Source organism: Cynoglossus semilaevis, chromosome 4 (genome assembly GCF_000523025.1).
Source record: "Cynoglossus semilaevis isolate Cse_v1.0 chromosome 4, Cse_v1.0, whole genome shotgun sequence".
NCBI classification, from domain to species: domain Eukaryota; kingdom Metazoa; phylum Chordata; class Actinopteri; order Pleuronectiformes; family Cynoglossidae; genus Cynoglossus; species Cynoglossus semilaevis.
Genome location: NC_024310.1, coordinates 9901419 through 9924086, shown reverse-complemented (window position 1 = coordinate 9924086; position 22668 = coordinate 9901419). Strand labels below are relative to the sequence as shown.

The 22668-nt window shown below is 39.5% G+C and overlaps 1 protein-coding gene across 1 annotated transcript; it reads right to left on the bottom strand.

The window, feature by feature from the left end:
• Positions 1-1416: 1416 nt before the first annotated feature.
• stim1a (stromal interaction molecule 1a) lies at positions 1417-21877 on the bottom strand. The gene is made up of 12 exons (XM_025054927.1): positions 21749-21877; positions 18653-18783; positions 17661-17778; positions 15706-15817; positions 15137-15252; positions 12316-12493; positions 7529-7706; positions 7236-7403; positions 6725-6825; positions 6403-6632; positions 4839-4902; positions 1417-4104 (listed from the first exon to the last, which is right to left on the bottom strand). Exons 1-12 carry the CDS (start codon positions 21864-21866, stop codon positions 3600-3602), a joined length of 2019 nt encoding a protein of 672 aa, XP_024910695.1. The 5' UTR covers positions 21867-21877; the 3' UTR covers positions 1417-3599.
• Between the last annotated feature and the right edge of the window lie 791 nt (positions 21878-22668).

The window sequence follows — 22668 nt, the reverse complement described above, 5'->3', positions numbered from 1 at the left end:
CCAAAGGGAGAAAGGAGCGTTTTACCTTCACACTGAGACAAACCAGGTGACACAGGTATCTGCACAGAGTCTGGTAATCCATGGTCCAACAGAGTCTTCATTAATCTCTCCATTAAAGTGACCTGAAAGTTAAGAAAAGACTACACACCACAAGATCCGGCTGTGATCCTGCTCCGCCTTGCACACATGGAGGCTTTGGTAAATATTTACCAGCCTGACACTCCACCCAGCTTTAATAAACTGAGCAGTTCCGTCAGGGCGGAGCTTAGTGACGTCGACAGAGACACCAGCCTGATACACCTGTTTGACTGTCTACAGCTTCTTTACTATGACTTCATCATTAATACGTTTTAGTTATCGCAAAAAAGAAACATGTCATCTTGACATTTATGTTTGTTTCTTTTGTTTAGCACGTGTAAATAGGCCTAAGATAACTACCATAACCAGTTTTTCAATCTTGTAAGTGTTTTGTTTTAATTTTTTTTGACCGAACACAAGTTTGTTTTGGCATTTTATGACACTTACAGTTGTTATTCAGGTATAATCCTGCAGTAAACTGAACTTCTTGACCAGAATGGCAGCTGTAACTGGAGCTTGCCAGAGAATTAAAGGTTCAATTCCAAAAATAAATAAAAACACTCAACAAGAGGCATTCTGGGACTACTTTACTCACTGGTTAGTTCAGTCTGTGTAGGTTCTCAGTCATCCCGGTCATTTAATCCAAAAACTCCAGCTTTTGGATTAGTTCAGTCTGGTTTACCATCTAGACAGTTTTATGGCTTGACTGACTCTGTACTTTCTGTTTCTTAACCTCTGTTACTCTGTCCTCTCATTGGCTGCTCTACGTTTAACAGTTTCCTGTGAAGCTCTCACTTCTCATCAGAAAAACGTATGCGTCAGCTGCATCAGGTTGCATCATGTTGCATACATAAGATGAAAATCAGCCCAACGTTCATTCAAAATAGTTTATTGCTATCATGCAGAAGTTGGATAAAAGTCTGGACCATCACAGGAGATGCAAAATTAGGATTTTTCTCTGTACAAATATACTGTATGCGTTTCATAAATAGAAGCTCAAAGATGAGGAAAAGAAAAACCGTACGAGAGCGGGGAGCTCGGGCTGATCCACTCTTTCAACCCAATATAGGTCTGAAAACGGCAGTTGACATGCATCAACGTTACAGTGCATTGTACTGGGTGCAGACGGACACACACAATCGCTCACCCACTCATTCCACTGGCATGGAACAGTTACAGCTGTCGTGCAAAAGAGGTACAAACAACACCTTAGAAAAGTAACTTTAGGAAAACGTTTTTTTTTCTTTTAGAGCTGGTTTTTATAATGATATATAGATGGGTTATTTGGACCAGCAGCAGAATAAATTGAACTGCCGTCTCCAGCACATTTTGGTTGTCTTTTTTTTTTGGATGTCCATGACTACATTAATAAACAGCTGCTGATGCATAGTTCAGTGCTCGATTGAAGCCGGCGCTTTGTAAACTGGCACTGCTGCGGTGATCCGACAGGAAGTACTGGCGACAGACTGAACAGTACGAGTGCAGAGAGATGTGTGAACATTTGGGAAATCCAGTTTATACCGTGATGTTGTTGTTGTTTTTCTCCTGTTTGCTTGTTACACCACAAAGACATGAGTGGAAATTTGGCACAAAGACTTTGAACGACCTGCTCTCTGGAGCGTCCGCAGACATTGACTTACATTATTATTATTATTTTCTGCCCTTTACAGAGTGAGGGTTTTTGTCTTGTAGTTTAGCCCTTACCAATGCTCACCCCCAGAAAGAGACAGCTGTAAACTTTTTTTTTTCTTCCTTTCTCCCGAATCATTTTCAAAAGAGAACTAACAAGACACAGGACAGGTTAAATATTACAGCCTTGGCTTCAGACAAACATCAGAATAATAAATTCATTTTTTTAGGGTTGACTGTGGGACTGGCATAGCGTAAAAAGGACATGTGTGAGCTGTCTAGTGCGTGAGTCTGGGTTAAAATCCAGCTCTGTGCAGATGACAACAAGGTCTCCACCCACTGGTCAAAAACAAGCAGTATTTAAAAATCACCATCCACGTAGTAATAGCTGTAGTTTAGACTGAAACTTTAAGGATTGTAAGGATACATTTTTCTGAATAAACGCTAAATAAGCAACGTCAGCCACTGCATGAACAGACGTGTAGGAAATCTAGTATCGATACAAACTGAAGCCTGTGTCTGATCACATGGAGGCTTCGTTAAAAGTCTTGACTTAAAAAGACAAAGATTACAGCCAAGGTTATACTCCACTATGCTGCCGAAGGTTGCTCCTGATTATCACAGCAACTTGCCGCTGAGCCCGAAGACTCAAGTCAGGGAGTGTGTACGGCTTTGCAACTAAAAGCTGTGCTAAACTGAATCATACATTCTGTATAATTTCATTCACAGAAGAAGAAAAAATAAACGGAAGTAAAACATGAAATAATGGGATCAGGTGCGCAAGTTCTCAGAGGTATAAATAAACTACTAGTTTTTTTATCCACTGTGATACAGATGTGCTATTAACATTTTTTGTATGTAATATTTGTATAGTTTATAAACACATGTATTGTGTTGAGGTTTTTGATTTTGGTAACAATGGGATGACAAGGACCCTGAATGAGTCAAACTTTTTGTCATTAATTAGTGAGAAACTAAATAAAGCTCAATATAAAAGTCAGCATTAACTTTGGCATAAGCTCAAAGCTGAACCTTTAAACGATCTACTCATATAATAAACATTTAAAACCATCACCAAAAATTCCAAAAACTGAATGTTTAAGTCATCTTGCAGCTGAGAAGCGTGGTTATTGTGTTCGACTATGTTTCGTAAAACAGATGATGTCATGCTCGTGTGTGCAACACAATGCTGTACAAATATAATTACACCACAATCATTTAAAATAGAGCGTAAAACATTTTGAGGCAAATAACAAATCTGATTATTTACTTTTCACTTTGATGATGATTTTTTTTGGATGTGTTTTTGTTCTTGCAACAAGGGTCGGGGAAAAAAGAAGGGAAAAATAATTTTACGGTCAATATATTAAAAGGAATAAATACTTGGGTAAAAGTTCAAGGAGGGAACATTCACTTTGGATTCCAAGGCTAAGCGGTTAGGTAGTTATCAAAGAAACATCGAGTGTCGCCAAGGCAGGTAGACCAGAAGAACCGAGCAAACATTAAAGCATTCGAGTTATCAGTCCAACAAAAACGAGAGAAGACATGCAAAACGTTATAGGTTGTAAATGAAGAAAAGAAAAAAAAAACCCAACCGGGACAGCAGCGCTGAGAGCGGCACAGTTTACCTGCAGAATAAATAGTACCTTACATTCCATTATACAAATCCACCCATTTGACCCAGTGACCTTGTAAAACAGAGCAGCTGCTTTGCTCCTACAGTCCAGTTTCTTAAAGAAGGCGTCGTACACCGTGACACACCTACACAAAGACGCACCAACAACTATTGTAATTGTGCCGTCATTCTACTGTAAAGACCCCCAAGTGTCTTTTTTTTCCAACAAACCACACCAGAGGAATACAGTCAGACAATTTAACAACTCAGACAGCCCTTATTTCTTCGGCTTCTTGAAGATCTTGAAGGTGTGTTTCTTGCGGCTGGCAGTGGAATCTGTTTCTTCTCCTGTTGAGCCACTGTCCTCCTCCAGGGGGCTCTTCTTGGAAGACAGCTGTGGGATGCGGCTGTTGCCCTTGGACAGACCTACCTGGCCTCCTGTTGGCGACGGCGTGTCGGGTTCAGTGGAGTTGGGGCTGAGGGAGCGGGAGGACTCCGACATGCTGTTGATGTCGCCCAGGCTGGGCGACTGCTCCATGCCGTACAGCTTCTTCATGAGGAGGGGGCTGTCGGTGACCGTCTCAGGGGGGCTGCCCTCATGTATGCGGTTCCCACCGTTGGGGGTGAAGCCGTGCAATGAGACGCTGTCCTCTCCTCGACCATGCAGCCCGTGGATGAGAGATGTGGGTTTAATCAGGTGGCCTTTGGAGCTGTAGGCAGACAATCGATCGCCCACTTGGGACAAGGACAGGGAGGAGTCAGAGTCGGAACGATTCAGGTCCCTGTGGGAGGGATAAAAAAGCACAAATTAGAAAATATGTGGGGGGAAAAAAGGATGCAAGGTTCATGCTTGGGCTTATCTAGGCTATTCCTACGAAGCCATGGACACTTTGGCCAGGTACTGGAAATCCACACGTGTTAGTCGAGCAAGCATGGAGCGGCAGGAACACTGAGGCGAGCAAGGAAGAGCAGAATGTTTTCAGTGTAGGGCGGTGCAATATGTGTCATAGGAGCAGAAAAGGGGAAAAAAAGAAAAACTTAATAAAGCATCAAGCACTGACTCACAAAGAAGAGGCTGGAAAATAATAAATGATAAGGGTTAAAATTGATGACTGCAAAAAATAAATAAATAAAAAATATAACACGCCCATGCGTGTGGAAAATGGAAAGAAACTGGTACCCGAGGCTGTTGTGTGCTTGGGAGACGTCTGAGAAATCAGGAATGGGGTCCATGGGCTGGAAAGAGCTGTGATATAAATGGGAAGAATGAGAGGCTACGCTGCCACCCACAGAGCCGGGTAGGCAGGAGGAAGATGAGAGCAGAGAGGACAGGGACTGTGGGTTCGGGTTGGCGGTACAGATGACGCTGGGGTGAGACAAAGCTGAGGAAAGAGGAGGAAGAGGGAGACACTCTAGCTGCCCAAACGAGTGGCTACGGGATCTACGAGCCCTAGATCTGGCTGTTTGTGAGGTTCCCTCTCCCTGCTGCCCCGCCGACAGGCAACTCTCTACCAACCTCTGGGAGCCCATGGCCAGCTGGGGGTCAATGTGGCGTTGGCGCAGGGACATCATACTGGGAGCTGTAAGCACAAAACAACAGCATTATCAACCAATACAAACAGTCTGACAGAGGAGGGAGGCTGCAGGGGGAGTCAGTAGAACCACATTCAGATAATCAGCTAAACTAAGATTACTGACAATAACTGACACTATAATGGAGGGATGTGCCCTTAAGAATAAACATGGTGGTGAAAAGAGTGAGGGGAGAAATGGAGAGAACACCTAGGAGGGGGTGATGGTTAAGATAAGAGGGAGTAAATGTGACAAGCAACTGAAGCAAAGCTTTGTTAGGATGTTTCAGCTTCACTTCACTTGTGTCTACCTACTGTACTACACACTACTGTTCAAAAAGGATCACAGTTCTGTGTGGTTGTAAGTCAGGGGTGAGGTGACGGGGGTGTCAGAGAGGGGTGTCAGACTGAGGGCTGAACTGAGGGAGCATGAATAAATGGCCAACCAGGTTGTTTCCACACGGGCTGACAGTCTGAACCCAAGGACCACAGGTCACTGGCTCTCCGCTCCAGCAGTCTGGTGCCATCTGCAGTTAGGCCAATGAAACAGCAGTGGGAGCCAAATGCCACAAAGACAGTGGAGGGGGAGAGAAGCGGGTGAGATAGGGAGTGCAATTAATGTCCATCAAAAAGACTTACTCACTACAGCTGCTGCAGAGGGACTCTACAGGACAACTTTTACCTACACTTTTTAAATTGACAGATTCATTTTTAACTTCAAATCGTAACCGGAGGCTGCATAACATAGTTGACTACCTGACATACTAAAGCATGTGAGAGATAAGTGGTTATGGTAGCAGTTCAGTGGCAGCTCAGACATATTATTGTGCTATTGAATAAAGGAGTAGGTCATGGGACCTATTGATGTAAACAAAAGTAGATCTTACTGCTCAGAAGCCTTGTATAAAAGGCCACGCGTCTATGTAGACTATGAAGTCTGATTTTGAAAAAAATAATTAAACATACTATAGAAAAAAAGACAGCTGTTAGAATGTTGCAATATTTGGAGTGTCATGTGAACCAGAAATGCCAGAACTGTAGTAAATGTTTGTAGTTAAACAGTTTACGGTAGCTACACAGCATGCTAATCCATGTTAGTCTAAGACTTGCTAAGACATGTTAAAAACAGGTGTGTGTTTCACAACGGTTCATGTTCCAGAGAAAAGTCACACGAGTCTTAAGTTGCCAAAGAATTGACACTTTTATCCAAAATGAGCACAGTTAACAGAAGGCATTCAAGTGGGGTGAAGTGTCCAAGAACAAATCAATTGATGTGACTTTACATGGTACATATTATACAACTGTACAACAACACTCATTCACAGACACATGACCCTCGGCACTTCCAGCACCAGGAAGGACACAGGGATGACAAATGTAAGTAAATCATAAAAAAGGGTCCAAATTGTCATGTATACTGATTTTTGGATTTCCCCAGCAGGGTCTTGGAGTGTTTAGGTGTACGTTTGCTAGTCCCAACTGGGCCGACAGATTCTGTTGAACTCTTACATTGCAGAGTTCCAGGCACGATATCCTCCTCCAAGTCGTCCATGTCGTCTGTCATGATGAAGTGCTGAGGAGTCGCTCTGCCCCCTACAAAGCCGGGGTCCAGGTTGAGAGCTGAGGCCAGCGACGGCAGGCCGGGGTTGTTAACGATGGTGAAGCCTGTGAGGATTTCAATCTGCTGCCAACGATGAAGCCTCTCCCTCAGAGCAGCCGTCACCTCCCCCAGAGCTTGTCTGAGAAAATGACAGTCACGGACGAATTATAATTTATTCTCAATAATTAATTCGTCATAGACACTGATTATTTTATAATGAGATCTCCTTACTTTGCTGCCAGTATTTTGTGATCCACATCGTCCAAGGAGGAGCTGTGAGCCACATGGAAAGTCCCGAACAGAGTGTTCCTCTTTTTCTTTATCTTCTCTGCCTGTGCAAACACGTGTTCAAACATTCATCTCAAATTTATCAACATCATAAACGGACTCTCGGTTTAAACTATGTCTATGTCTAGAGTGGTAAACATTAATGACCATAACATTTATTTCATTGTATTATGTAATTAAGCAGAAAGAAGCAGGAGTGCAGTGCCATAACTCAATTCTTCTTGCAAACATGAATAGAAATTGCCAATTGGTGCTCTGGACATATTTGTCAAAATTTAAAATAATTAATAGCAGTGAAGGTGTGCTAGCCAAATGTCTGGAAAGCGGTATGAAAGTGCAGGTAAAGCCATGTTCCTTGGTATTTTGGGGCCTTCACTCAGTTTTTTAGAATGCTCCTTTAATACTACTTATGCCTGACAACACAAGATTCCCTCCTTAAACTTGAAGTTCTTACCCCTTCTTTTGCTAGAATGAGCTGTCGTTCAGCATTTTGCTTCTTGATGTTGTAGTACTGCACCTCAACCTCATGGGTGAGCTGCAACCATTTCTGAAGAGATTCAGGAGGAGACCAGCTGCTTCGAGACTCCAGCTCTTTCTCGGCTTTCTTCAATGCCATGCGCACCTGCAAAATAACACACAATAAAATCCCAAACCAACAAAGGAATTATACAATGTGAGCAGATACAAGTCCCACTAATTTGCCTTGAAGATTATTTGAGAAAGCATATGTCTTCTGTGGGTCCGTACCTGTTCCAGCTCCTCTTCCGCGTACTTCTGTCGGCTCAGCTCGTTTTCTGTGCCTTCCCGCAGCTCTTTCAGACGTTGGGCCTCCTGCTTGGCTGTGTTGATCTCATCTCTTAGCTTCTGTTCCAGGTTCACCTTCTCCACCTCTACAGAGCGGTGCTCTTCCTGGGCAATTTGCAGCCTAACAAAAAAAGACAAGACGAAGGACATTTGTTTATCTTCTTATAATATTTAGCTTCATGTTGTTGATTGCATATACAGTCCAATAATGTGTGTGCATTATAGACAGTGGTAATGGGAGAGCATGTCGGATTTGCATAAGTCACGCATAACCGGAAACAATGACTAAGGCGTATAAAACAAAAGAGACGCGGTCAGCTGCTCAGCAGCTCACAATGAACTGACATCAGGGGGAGCGCGGCCAAGAAGTGGAACAGCTGTGGTGTAACTTTAGAACAGTACAGTGAGGTCCTCGGTGCTCCATAAGTGCACAGAACATACATGGTTTGTGCACAGGCTATTTTTAGACTTAAAATGGAGCTCTGTTATAAATGAGTGGGCACGTCACTGATGACATAATTACAGCTCTGCTCAACATCAATTAGAAAGTGCACAAGGAATTTGATCTCTGAGTTTGGATGGAAATAAAAGTTGAAACAACATTTTATATCCATGCAGATCTGACCTAAGAGGGAATGTCAGCTTTGCTTGACTGTGGTTAGAAAAGGTTACTTTAATCCTGCTGGTGATGTGGTGTTGCCATAACAACCTCACTCAAGCATTTACAGAACAGTCTCCAAGTGCAAATATCACAAACCTAGAGGTCACCTCTCACTGAAGGTCAAAAATTAATAGCATCTCTCAGTCGTTAGAGAGCGACGCTCTGCTTCTACCAGGATAAACACAATAACAGCGGGAGCACAGAAGGGCAGAGGACTGAAAGTTGATCCAGACATTCAGCTATGGAAAATGTGGCTGCTCTGCAGTCCCACTAATGCTTTTGACCCTGACCTTTGCCATTCTTTATCTAAGATTCAAAAGCACTGGCAGAGCCTCAGTGAGAAGTTGCCAAATGATGTTTCACCTGACCAGCATTGCAGGGCTCACCGGATGCAGACACAGTGTCTCTGAAGTCTTTGGAGCTCAGAGTAAAGAGCAGCAGCCAGAGTTTATTGCAATGTCAGGACTTCCTTTATTAATCTCTGTGTGGATTCTCTTTTGTCTCTGAAGGGGTTTGAGTTAGACCTTTGTCTGAGTCAGGTTCAGCCAGTTTCCGACCACTCAGAAATATACACTGTTTAACAGTTTCACCAAAACGCACTTGGATTGGGCTACCACAAAATATTAAACCATCATTAGGGATACGCTTAACTTATAAGGCCAACTCGAACCTTAGCCTCTACCTAGCTGAAAAGTAAACTAATATTTTACTTGCTTGGCAATTTGTGCTATTTTCTATTTATATACAGTACTCATATAGAGAAAAGTCACACAGATGTTTGAATTCCAACATTGCATCTCATCAGTCTAAGCAGTCAGAATGTGTGGTACCATTTAAGCTCACACGTCAAGTCACTAGTTTCCAATTCCCCAGCCTGGCCACAGTCATAGCTTTTGCCTAATACTTCCACTGTACATTATTTAAAACATTATCGCCTCTCTGCATTAGGGTAATAACATTACAAATCAGTGGATTTTCCCCCGTTGTGGGACCAAATAGAATCAAATTTACATCATCAAAGATTGTCATCACCACCTTTGCCAAAACCTGCGCCTCCACACTGGGACTCATGGCATTAAGGAGTCATGTCAAAATTGGGGGCAAAGACAGGGTCAGTGTCATAAAAGGCACCCAGGAAACCCAGCACTATTCCAAGACTCCTCCTACCGACTCCCTACATGGAAGCCATGAATGGGCCTGGCTACTTGATACCACCACACGATCTGCTTGAAGGTATGGAAAGACAGCAGCTGGCAGCAGGGATCAGAGAGAAATGTGTGAGTACAGACAGAGGACATGCTTTTTTCTTCCCCCACCTCCTTGAGCATGTGGTGCTGGGAGACTTTAAGTCTTTCCTGGCTCCTCACACTCACCTACAACATGTCAAAGCACACTTTCCACACAGACACTGTGCTTGACTGACCTGGCTGGGAATTAAAACAGGTTCCTAACTGTCTCAACAGTTGATTTGACTGATGCCTGCATGTCTGACAGGTGCACATTGAACAACACGGTGTGAGCGTGTACACAGTTACCGTAGGATGTGTAAAACTAAATAACATTAGTGACAGGGAGGGGAAACTTTAACATTGTAAAAATAAAAACACTAAAAGATAAAAGAAATTTAATTTTGTTTTTTTTCACAATTTCAGCTATTTTTTTATTTGTGTAAACAAGGCTTAATATCTGCTTCTAAAAAGCTTTTATCTGTTTTGTTATCACCAATGCCGACCATAAATTTACTCATCAACTTAATATCTGTTGAAAAAAAAATGCTTTACTAAACAAGATATTTTAACAAAGAACTTCCACTGAAAATGTGATCTTTTTGTCTGCCTTCTTACGTCACACTATCAACTGAGAAGCTGTTACACATCACTATAAAACTGACACATCACACGGCATCCGCAAAAAACAAGCAAGATCCCACACATCTACCACTAACAGACGTCAGATGACACAATGGACAAACACATCACTGCACAAAGTGAGATTCTAAAACCAATAAAAGCAGGCTGGTTTAATCAACGAAGCAAAAATGCAACAGAAACGACGAGCTTAATGAGAAAGAAGTGTCAGAGGTGAATTAGATTAATTGATGTGAATAATGAATAACGATAAAAAGGAATATGTTTCAACGGGTGAAAGCACATTAGATAAGACCCAACAAGCAGACTGACCTGGCAGCCTTTCAAAAGGACAGACTTTTATCATTGTGTCTTTAATAGAACCCTAATGGCTCTTGGTTAGTATTCATCAGTGCACTGCCTTATAAATTTTCTAAAATAAATATTAATGTTGAACTAAAACTTGATTAAACAAACAGCCATCAGGAGCGTTTTCACTCCTAACTACAACACAACCATTTCTAGCCTTAAGGCAGCATTATTCAACAAAAAATATATAAAAAATTAAAAATTAATTACACTGTGAATGATTTTGCATAAAATAACTAAAGGACTTTTTATTATATAGGAATATTTTATTGTAATGCAACATTAAAACAACCACATCACTGAGAACCCAAAGCGGGATTATTTTAATAGACACGCAGAGCTAGCCTGTATTACATGAAACTGTTTGGGTGTCCATGAAAGGAACCAAATGAGATGGTGCGTGCTTGAAACAACATTCCCAGCATTCTTTGAGGTATTAACTAGACCAAGAAAAAATCTGATTTGTCTTATAAACTTCAGTTATTATTAGCTACAACCTTCCGACTCACACGTACTCTGACTAAATTTGGAATACTTTATTTTTAAATGTTTAATCACAAGTCAATTTATCTCCGAGGGAGAAATGGCCTGATGTTCAGAGGCCAGAGTACACTCAGAGTGCAAGTGAAATACTGCATGTTGGAAGAAAGTGAGCAAGTCTGTGCATGTGACTGACTTCTCTGGGCCGACTATGATCGTGATGACTTTACCCGGAGGCTTCTCATATCCACAGTGACCCAACCTTTTTCTTACTGCAGCCGCTGCTGTTAACTATACACAGTGTTTACACAACATAAACACTGTGTATAATTAATTTAGGAAACCTGCCTGTAGGACAAACGATGGAATGAATGCGAGGTTGCAACAGCAGTGCATCCCATTCCATTAGAACAATGTGACGACCAGCAGTCCTTTCTAAGCCGTTACTCTGGCTGTTACTTTAACAGAAAACGGCACTCAAATGGTCACTCACACAATTTCCCATGACAAGCTGTACTTCCTGAAAAGTGCCCCTGACAGTTGAAATGCAATTACTACTTTGGTGGTAACTGAATTTTACAGCACATTTGTTTGCTAAAGCACTCAAAAACCGCACTGGTGTTTTTTGTCCCAGTATGACAGACATGGAAGATCATGTCTTTTTACGTTTCTGCATTCATTCTCAATCCAGAGAGAAGCAGGGAAAAAAAAGCATTTCTGGGATCATTTAAGTGTGCCCAAGACATCTGACATGTTTCCATGACTGGAAAATTATTTTCCCTCTTTTCCAGGACACATGGGAACCCCGTTTTTGCAAGAGCGTACTTAATTATATTTCTGCTACGCTAACATACAGTATGAACTCTGGATAAGGTTAGCAATCAATGCTAGCTTGTTGTAAATTCTGCAGACACTGGCTGTCTTTTCTTTAAACACTACAGTACTGCTAGAATGGCGATGACATGGACTTTGTATGACACTGTAGGCAGGAAGATGTCTGTTCAATGTCTGGTTCCAAAGATTAAGACACTTGCACATTTAGCTCCTCTGTTTTATGTACAGTACACAATGGCTGCAGAGAGTGTATAAAAGCAGCTTTGGTCTGTCACACACAGTGGATAATAAACTGTCACTCCATGTCACTTCCCATTACGAAAAAGTCGAAATGTGGCTTTACTAGCTTACAACATCCAACCTGCATTTTTTTAAAATATTTTTTTCAAAGACTTGAAGAGCTACTAACTTAGCTGTTTAACAAAGGGGGTAAAAAGTGTTGTGATTATAATTATTATCATAAACAGTGTTATGTGAGCATAACATTGTGTGTAGAGAACAAAAGTGTGGCTGTGCTGAACTGTGGGCAAACCCCTCACTTCTGCTGTAGGTCATGTAGACTCTGCTCAGCTCTCTGCAGACCCTCCAGGTCTTTCATCATTTTCTTCATGTGGTCCTTCGAGTAACGATTCTGGATGTAGGCAAACCAGCAGCCGCCCATGCCTATGACAATCGACACCACCAGCATGAAGTCCTTCAAGTGGTTGTGTCTATTCACTGTAGAAAGAGAGAAAATTGAATATTTTATTGAATAATAAATATTACATGTTTTGTTCAGACACAACCGTTCAGATACAGCAGACAGTACATAGAACAGACAGTTAAAAGCTTAAAGCCAGGTTCTTATAGAACAGACAGTTAAAAGCTTAAAGCTTTCCTAACGACACCAGGATGTGGTGTCAAGCTTGCACTTAAGTAGCCTTGTCATACTACAAATGTTTAGTGGAGTGACACAAATTGAGTAAGAAGCAGAAGTTCCGGTTGCCGTGAGTGAGGTCGGAAGCATCAGACCGTGATAAAGCCAGCTGAGTCTATTTCAGTCCGCCATTGAAGAACATGCAAATAACACCAAACAGAGGCAACACTCTACTATCAGTCGTAATCGCTGCTCTGTCCTAGCAAACATCTGTACTCAGATCATAGCTGCAGGCAATCATTTTTTGTTTTTAACCATAAAGAATAGTTTTTCTCACTCAATTGGAGCCATGATTATGTTTTATGTTTCTAAATTAAACTTACTAAACTACTAAAAATTAAAACTGCCTTGCAGCATCTGGCACAGAGGCGGAGTTTGAGCCTTGCGAACTTCACAAAGGGAAGCATGTTTTCTGTTGTTTTCTTTTGCTTATTTTTTTTTTTTTTGCAAAACCTGCAAAAGAGTGTGAAGGAAAGACATGTCAAAATCATGAGGTCTACTTCCTGGAGTGAGACAGAAAGGAAGTGAAATTAGGATTGCACATATTCAACAAGTGAATTTCCTTTTCACATAAGAAGAATACAATCTGACAGCTAACAGTTCTGTAGTACCAGTGGCTGCTCTGTATGTGCAGGTTAAACGTCATATGATGAGCGGAACTAAGTGTTAGCTGATGCCGCACGTCTCTTAATGTGAATTACATTTGTATGATTTCTGAACCCTGACTGTGGTTTGAGGCTTGTGTTAATTCATCTTTCAGGAGGTGTGTGTATATTCCTGAATACCTGCTTACATAGTCCAGAACAAACACACGTTCATTAGAGAAGATCCTAGAACAGCTGCCGCTGGTTTGGGTTCATAGTAACAAGCTGGCAAACATAAAATGTACAGTGCAGTAAAACCACCTCTACTTACTCAGAAGAACAACACAATGACAACACATCAGCTAGATTTGAATTTTAAAAATCCATCACATTTAGGACTAAACACAGTCTTTTTGGGTGAAGCTAATTAACTGCATTAAGATTACAGATGCCTGAAATAAATATAGCAGTGTTGTCACAGGTGGTCACAAAAGGGAAGGAAATTAACTTAAATTAAGTTTTTTTTTTATCCTGTGATGTTTTTTAATGATTAAGATTTTTCTAATTATATAAAAGGTTAAGAAAATAATTTTTACTCATTCTTCAAGGCTAAATTGTTTTTGTCTTATTCTTTGCTGATTAATTAGCTGTCTGCATTTTAAAAGTTAGTTCTTTGGGTAACATAAAACATTTTAGCTTAGAACTATTGTATTTCTTTTAATTATTTTAGCTTATTTACATTATCTGTAATTCCATTCCAGAAAATGTGAAACAAACACCAGATGTACAGGATATGGGAGTATCTGTACATGTTCTTCATAGAAATCTACAGAAAAGAGCTAGTTCTATTTTAACAGTTCTCTTCTGACAACCAGGTGGTTTTAACCCCAAATGTCAACCACGGTTTCCACGTAGAGATAAAGAAACAGATCAAATTAATCAAAAAAAAAAATGTTCACTGCTTCACACCAATACTAGGAAAGACTACAATGATACGTATTTAATTAACCGCCATTCTAGAAAGGACTGGCCACCAAAGGTCCTGAGGTTAATTATTACCCAGCTTTCCACATAAGGCTGATAATACTTCATGAGATGTGACCTGAAACTATGCTGCTGTATGCAGTCATTCAGTCAGTGGGACTGACTGTTTCTGCAGCTCACTGGCTTCGAGAGGCTGTCAAATCCAGACAACCCTTGCTTATGTCTTTCTTAGGATGTGACTAACAAAGCACCCCCCCGCCCCCACAATAACAGATGTCAGACACAGACCCCTACACACTATTCCACCCTACAGTTCATTTTCAATGTAGATGACTGTCTTCAATAGGTTTTGCAAATTGTTTTCCATTTCTTTGACTCATAACACATAACTCAACAGTCTCATATTGAGTTCATTATTCTCTGATTTAAAAAAGAGAAAGCCCACATATTTTTCCGCATAACTCTGGGTTAATACCAGTAAATAAACAAATCCTAACAAAAGTAACAATGTAACAAGAACTATTTAGTGTTTTTAGATTGGGTCATTAAAGGTAAGTGAATTGTCCAGTAAATCCTATGGCAGTTGTGTTAAAAAGCATTAGCATCAAAGATCGTGGTGTGATAATTGTTAACTGTCAGACTATTCATTTCTAAGCAATCAGGGTTTTTTTTTTATTTATTTAACTCCTGCTTATTTCCTTTTAGTGGTTATAAGAGATCACATTTAGGACAAAAAATAAAACTGGCTGGAAAAATGGTAATTAACTCTAAAGCTATCTTTAAAAATGAACCTGTTTCATCAAAAATGAATAGAGTTATTCAACAAAATTGCAATAGGAGGTCAAAAAAAAAAAAAAACAGAGTAGGTTTACATACTGAGTGGAGGTCCAAACAGTACAGTGTCCAAAGATTTAAGGTGCAACTTTTGCACATGGCTGCGATCCAGAATCTTCAGAATTGACAGTGTGAGAGTGGTGTTCTTTACAGCAAGTCTGAAAGAGAACAGACATGCAGTCATTTTGAAAGAACGAGGAAGAAAGAGCAAAGGATGCCATTAATTATGAGTCCGTAGTCAAAAAAAAGAAAAAGACTTTCAGATAATAAGATAATCTTACATTCGATCCTTGGGAAAAAAAAGTTAGTCAGAAATAAAAAGTTCTGCTTCCATGTGATTTCCTCAATGCATTATTTTATATAGGTGGAACTGGAAACAGTCCAGTATTTTAAGCTCTGATGCTTTAGTTCAAGTGTTTTACAACAACACATCTGTGGTTTTTTTTTTAGAATTTCAATATATGCAGATTCATTTATTCATCCTTAAAAACAAATGTAATAATAAAAATTAAAAATTAGCTTAAATAGGTAATAAAAAAAAAATTAAAAATTAGCTTAAATAGGTATAAAACATAACTGCACACAACTTGCTACAAATATACTTTACTAACCTTGGCATGGCACTTCCATTGAAGTTCATTTTACGGAATGCTTCGACGTACTGAGGCAGTTCCACGTATGCAATGAGCCATTCCACCACCTCGTCCACTGTCCAGTTATAAACTGGGGGAAAAGCAGACAACAATGACACCATAAATATTTGGTCACAGTTCACTTTCATTCTTAATGGTGATTGAAAGATTGTTGATAAAGTGGTGCATTTGCATTCTGTTCATTTTGCTGTGAAGATATCAATTTCACAGGATAAATGAGTCCCATACACGACTTACTACCCATTAGTACAGGTTGTATAGCCAGTTGTTGTCAGCCAGTTGTTTGTCAATAGTATCTCTATGCTGAGTACGTGAACTGGCTTATCAACGGAACCCTTCATAGTCACCAAAATAATTTACGCCCGTTGGTAGGCATTCACGGGAGCTTATCTTAGGCCTAATCTTATTTTGAAGCCAAAAACTGCAAACGGCTTCTGCAAAAGAGTTTTCACAAAGTGTTAGTGGTTCAGAGACGTTCTCAACTCCTTGAGTCGGTTTCCTGTCACTGGAGATTCAAACATTTTGAAAAAAGAAAACATCTTGTCAGAATCTTTGGAAGGATTTGGTGACTGTATCTAATTAGAGTCAAAAGTAAAAAAAGCTTCCTGTCAAAAGCCTATGACCATTTTCTGGAACTCATGCTGACACAACTGCAACTGACAGTAGTCCGAGGATTCTTCTGTGTTGCTCTAGACCAGGAGAAGAAGAAAGGAAAGGAGAAGGCTGCAGCTGAATGGGACAGATATGACCCCTGGGTCAATGTACTCAAAGATACTAGAGCAAAAACATATCCAATTTTCTACCACAAGACAAACCACATTGCAAGAACAAACGTGACGAGCCAATGTCATGTTTTTTTAGTCTGACTCTTGCACACTGATACTTTACTCCTTCCTTGCATCTAGGGTAAAAAAAAAGTAGAAAATGCACCTGATATACAGCCTGAGAAGATAAAAAAAAAAAAACAACATAAGATGTTTGAAAATTCTCCTTTATTGTGTCTGATAATTTTATAAGTTGCTGATGACTGAAAAGGTTTTTTGACTTAAAAGCAAGAAGTATGAATCATTAGCTATTCAGCAGGTGATTCCATGTGCTTTGATTCCCTTCCTAACTGTGGTTTAAATACCAACACTAATTCATTCATAGTAAGCAAAGCTGTAGAGTTTAAGGACAGCATGAAGACAACACAAAAACATTAGGAAGGCTTGGAGGCAATACACAAGCTTCTGGCAAACACTAAGTTGATGATTCTCCGAGTTGAATAATGTGTTGTCTGTTTACTAAAAACCTGTTTTCCTCTAAAACCCTCAGAGACTTGTGAAAAACGCTGCAATGCAGGATGAGGTAATATTTTGCCAAAACAAAGGGCACTCAACAACAACAAGAAAAAACAAAACAAAAAACTGAGCAGCCAAAGAAAAGGGTGTGAAAAAACATGAGCGGCAGACCGGATAAGAGCTACAGTGCGTGAGTTGTGCTCTGGAAGCACACACACTCAAGGAGCAGGGGAGATAGGCAGGAAGGAGGTGGTGAGAATAGTGTGCTGACAGACTTAATGACATCTGCTTTGCCACTGACAGGAACTGATAAGTACTCTCAGCACTTTACCTGATAAGGCATCTAATCAAATGGTTTGCTCTCTTGCTGGGCAATGACAAAGTGAAATAGGGATAATGTCTGTCTGATAAACACAGTCACCCACTTACAATTCTTCCAGTCTGGCGATTACAACCAACAGAGCTAGCATAACTGTTAGCATTAACAGAGAAGGCCATTTAAAAACAGAGTACCCAAATTAAAACATCTCAGTTCACCACATAAAAACAAAAACAGTTCAAATAAAAGCCTGTTAGTGGCACCACAGTTGGTTCATATAAACAAACAAACCAAAAAAAAAACCCTTTAGAGACGTACCTCAGAACCTTTCCATGTGTTCCACAGGTCTTCAACACTGATGAGCTGGTCATCACCGTGGAAGCTGTTATGTTTTCCCCACGGGTCATGGTAGTTCAGATCTTCTCTCAGGAACTGCACAGTGACAATTGAAATGGGTTCTGGTCACAAAACAGTCTATGACACACTGAGGATTATGTGATTGCATGTGAACCATCTTTTATGAGAGTAAGACATTCTCTAACTCACTCACAAAGTTTAAATCTCTTTTGTTAATAAAGCCCAGTGTTACAGTCTTTTTTAAAAGCAGTAGAACAAAGTTTCCACCCAGACTTTGGTAGTCCACTAAGGCACCTTGGAGTTCTCAAAAAAGAAAAGTACTGCTCTCTCATGTCTGAACAACTTGGACCAGAGACCACTGTGTACTGTAAGAGATTATGGGATGTACCGTAGAAAATTATCCAATTTCCCTTAAGTGGTCTGAAAACTAATATGGACATGGTTTAGGTTAACTTAAATATCAGTGTTTTACAAATCGTATTCTTACTACTCTACTACTACTACTACTATGATTGCAGGAATATAGTCACTATTCTTACTACTCTACTACTATGATTGCAGGAATATAGTCACGGTCCTAGATGTACTTTTAGGCTCACAGACCTATTTGCACATAAAGTATGTTTTCTAAAATCAGAGCGGCTTCTACGGTGATGCTGTTTTGCAAAAATAAAAAAATAAATAGAAAAATAAAATCAAAAAGAATGCTTCAGAAGAGGACAGTATGTAGAGAGGAACAGACCCATTGTTTTAGTGTAAACCACAATGAGCAGTAAGTGTTTATGCTATGAATTGCAAATGGCCTCACTGTAGAGAACAAATAACCAATTGACACTGTTTTTATGCATCACTCAAATCAATTGATTTAAAATCAAGACTTTGTCCAGCACTGTTATGCCAATCTGACTTATGGCAATTATAATCAAACTTCAGGAAAGCAGGTACTTACGCCATCCGTCTCTGACACGTCTACATTGCCATTTGCATCATCATCCATCAGCTTGTGGATACTACGAATGGCCTCAAAGCTCAGCAGTGCATTCTCATCCTTACACAGCAACGCATCGATTCGACAGAAATCTGTTGAAGGAACAGAGGAGTCGTTTTCAAAATGGTGTTACGGAATCCTTCAAATACAGTACGTGTTTCGTCGATAACTTGTAACGAAAAAAATAATCAAACTCTAGTTTATGCTGTTTTTATTTTGTACATAAACACCATAATGGTTCACCTTTATATATCCTATGCAGGTTTTACAATACCAAAAAAGATGGTCAAACTCCTGAAGATCAGTGTAAAAAGAGCTTCAGCTTGTCTTTTCTGTTTTTTTTTCTTTGAAGGAAAATGATTGTGACATTTTGATAACAATAACATTCATTATATATATATATACATAAATATATATAGACTTTCTCTCTATATATACACTATACAGTATATACATTAATATATATATATTCTTGTTCGATATTGTTCCAACAAAAGGTTGACGGTAACAATGTAATACATTTCACCACATTTTGGACACGCATATTTGCCTGTAGCATTGACTGAAATAATTGTGTTTGTTCACTAATATAATGACTCTTTTAACTCAAACATGTGATGGCCTGAAGGCTTTTTGACCTTTGGTGGAAGCAAAGTCCTCCGTTGGATTGCTTCCCCAACACTTTCTTACTCTTGATTACTGAACTGTAAAACTGCTTAGCTGCAAACAGAGCTATTACAAATTTACTGTGTTTCAATATGAGGATGACACTTAAACTCAAATACGTAAACCAAATACAGGATGTAGCACTGAATTTTCATTTCCCTTTTTTCATACGGTTAAAACATGTATTGATTTACAAATCATTTATTTTTAAATAGCATGGAAATGGCATGCAGGCCCCCTGATTATTTTTAGAAATGTGTTTCAAGGATGTATAATTATGTAATCTAACAACAGGTAATTATGTAGTGCACAGCGTCTGCCATGTGTGTTCCCTCTCATTCCTGAGGAATAACACATCCTGTGACATAGATCAGAGATAGAAACTGCCGCTCCCACAAAGAGGAAACTTTGTTTGGCATGAGCTGCATACACTTATTTAAACTGTTCGCAATGGCACAGTGGTCTACCTGCCATACAAGTGATCTGTAAAACTACAGTAAGAAGAGCTCACAAAAGTGTACCTTATATCAAGAGAAAGGATAATGTATTTAAAAAATAAATGTATATTGCATTATACTGTCTGGGGAATTAGCATTATGAATCTAATGTTTACCCTATTTCTGACTAAATCCAACACTTATCTGGGTGAAGTTTTAATTTAAAAGTTGATGTGTGGTGTAAAAGAGCAGTGCCAATAAGGTAATATGGTTACGTTTTTTAGGAATTTGATGTTTATGAAGTTTTAAGCTATACTCAGAACACTTTCTGAACCATCTTTGTGATTGCAGGAAAAGAAATGCTTACTTTTATAAATGAGTTGTATCATGTATTTGTCCTTTAACACTACCCTACCATCAATCTTAGCACTAACCACAAACTTGTTCAAACAGATCCAGGAATGTTGTTTTCATGGTTCTGACAGTGACAGGGTGAAATTCCACCTCAAACCAATTTGTACCATATATACTGATGTTTTGTGCAAAAAAAATGACAAAGCAGAAAATGGAACAGCAAAAAGAATGCAAAGCATGTGTTAACCTTTACATCGTGCTACACTGAACAAACAATTCAGCTTCAGACAAACCTGCAAAGCCACATACCAAAAGGGAAACTAGATTTTCAAGCACTCTCTCACTCACATTCACCGCCTTAAAAAAAGGACAGTTATGCCATTCAAAGCTACCACCTGCAAGACTAACACACCCAGAATGCCCTCATTTCTCATTTGGCTTGCAAACCACAGAGGCACCAGATTAGACACTGACATGAAAGAAGAAGATCCTTCTTAGTATCTGCAATTATGAGGAACAAATGCCTCAACTTTGCCACTTCACAACTGTCCCTCATTTCTTACAATCTCACTTTTCACCTACTCTTTAAGTCCTAACAATCATAGGAAAGGATAGTGACCTTTTTCTTCCACAGCGGGGCCTCAAGGGTCTGTCGCAACATGTTAATAAAACTTCCTTTCATTCAAAAGCCATACAAGTGACTGGGACAAACCTGAGCAATGACGGTGTTTAACCACACTGTTAAGAAGTAGAAACTAAGGTTAACTTAGAAAGTTTGCAGAGAAGGGTTGTTGATGACAAAGTTACCATTTTAATATTAACGTTAACATTAACATTGTTTCTATAACAAGAAACCATTTTAAAACCAAGACATTGACACCTGTATGTTGTTGCTGGGTGATGCCTTCCCACAAATATTGATTTGATAATAATCTACAGACATATTGAAAGCATGAGGCAGGCTTGAATAATTACAACTGCTGTTACAGTTGCAACTGTACAAGCACTGAATCAGTGTTTCACAGAGTCCTGGGTAAGTTTCATAAGCAACATCTGAGGATTCTGATGATTTAGGAAATTTGTCATGTTATACATTATAATGTCTAAATCCCTCCATAACTTGGTACCTTACTGTAACAAGTAATACTTGAACAAACTCTTTAAAATGAGTTTTTGACTTTGCACAGGCATAAGGCTTTTTTGTTTTTGTACAATAATACAATATCTTGGGGCTAAGTACTAATCAAATATAGTAAACTGCTTTAGCACCTTAATAGTACAATATCTTGGGGCTAAGTACTCAAATATAGTAAACTGCTTTAGCACCTGCTCATTTGTTTCACAAGACATTAGATCAATTACCTTCTGTTTAACTAGGAGGGGGTTGATCTAGAATAAGTTGGAGGACAGAGCTTAATGAAGAATGCCAGTTGGACTATTCTCAGCATCGCCGCATTTAGTGCATGCACACCCACTAAGATGTGGCACCAACACCCGTACTGTGACTGCCAACTTGTCATTAGAATTTTGGCTTGACAGATGTACTGTTAAAAAATTTACTCTGCAACTGCAAAGACTAATGCAGTCGCTGATTACTCACCTGAGATAAAATTATCCCCTGTTTGACTGTCCTGAGTGGATGAACTGGCTTTGTCAGTCAAACAATTCCCAAGGCACAAGCAGGATATCCAGAGGGTCACGCATTTGTAGAACTCCATGACTGGTGTGTGCTGTTGAACACAGACAACAAAGAAATGTGGAAATATTACATAACTGCAATATAACATATTTGTCTTATTTTTCAATTCTGCTTAATCAATTTAAATGCCTTCAACAACTGAAAACAATGTAGGCCTTTGTTAACATATGACATCTTAAAAGGGACATGGTTAGTCATATTTAGGTGTGTCTGCAGTAAGTCCTTACATCTATAAAGAATTAGTTAACAAGAAAAATGGAAAGATAGCATGTTTCAAACAGAGACATATAATAATGTTTAACCTATTTAAGCCAGCCACAGCTTCAAACAACAATAGTTTTATGGCTTTGCATTACCGCACCATATCTGTGTCACATCATGGTTCTGATGGCTACTATTCCACCTGCAATTTTTGCTACTTGCGACAACATAATTACAATGATGTGTCTTTTATAACGGTAATGCTGGGTAACCCTACAGTAACAGACCTCACAATTTATTTGGCCTCTAAGGAACGGCACTAAACAGAAATCATCTGCAAGATTGTAAGCCACTGGCGTAGATGACAACAGTCTATTCTGGCTAACTTTGAGAATTGTTGTTGTTCTAAATAGAAAATGTGCAAATTCTTGTGGTTTACAAATGTACATGTACACTAAAAATCCAGTAATTCTTTTCAAGTTTTAACACGTGAATAACAATGACTGAGCTTTGCTATCAACAGCTCACTGCATATAGGAAAATCACCCTATCAACTCATCTGAGTGACTGTTTATCAGCACTGTGTGCCATAGCAAAGAGCACCCACAGTTCTGTGTAGC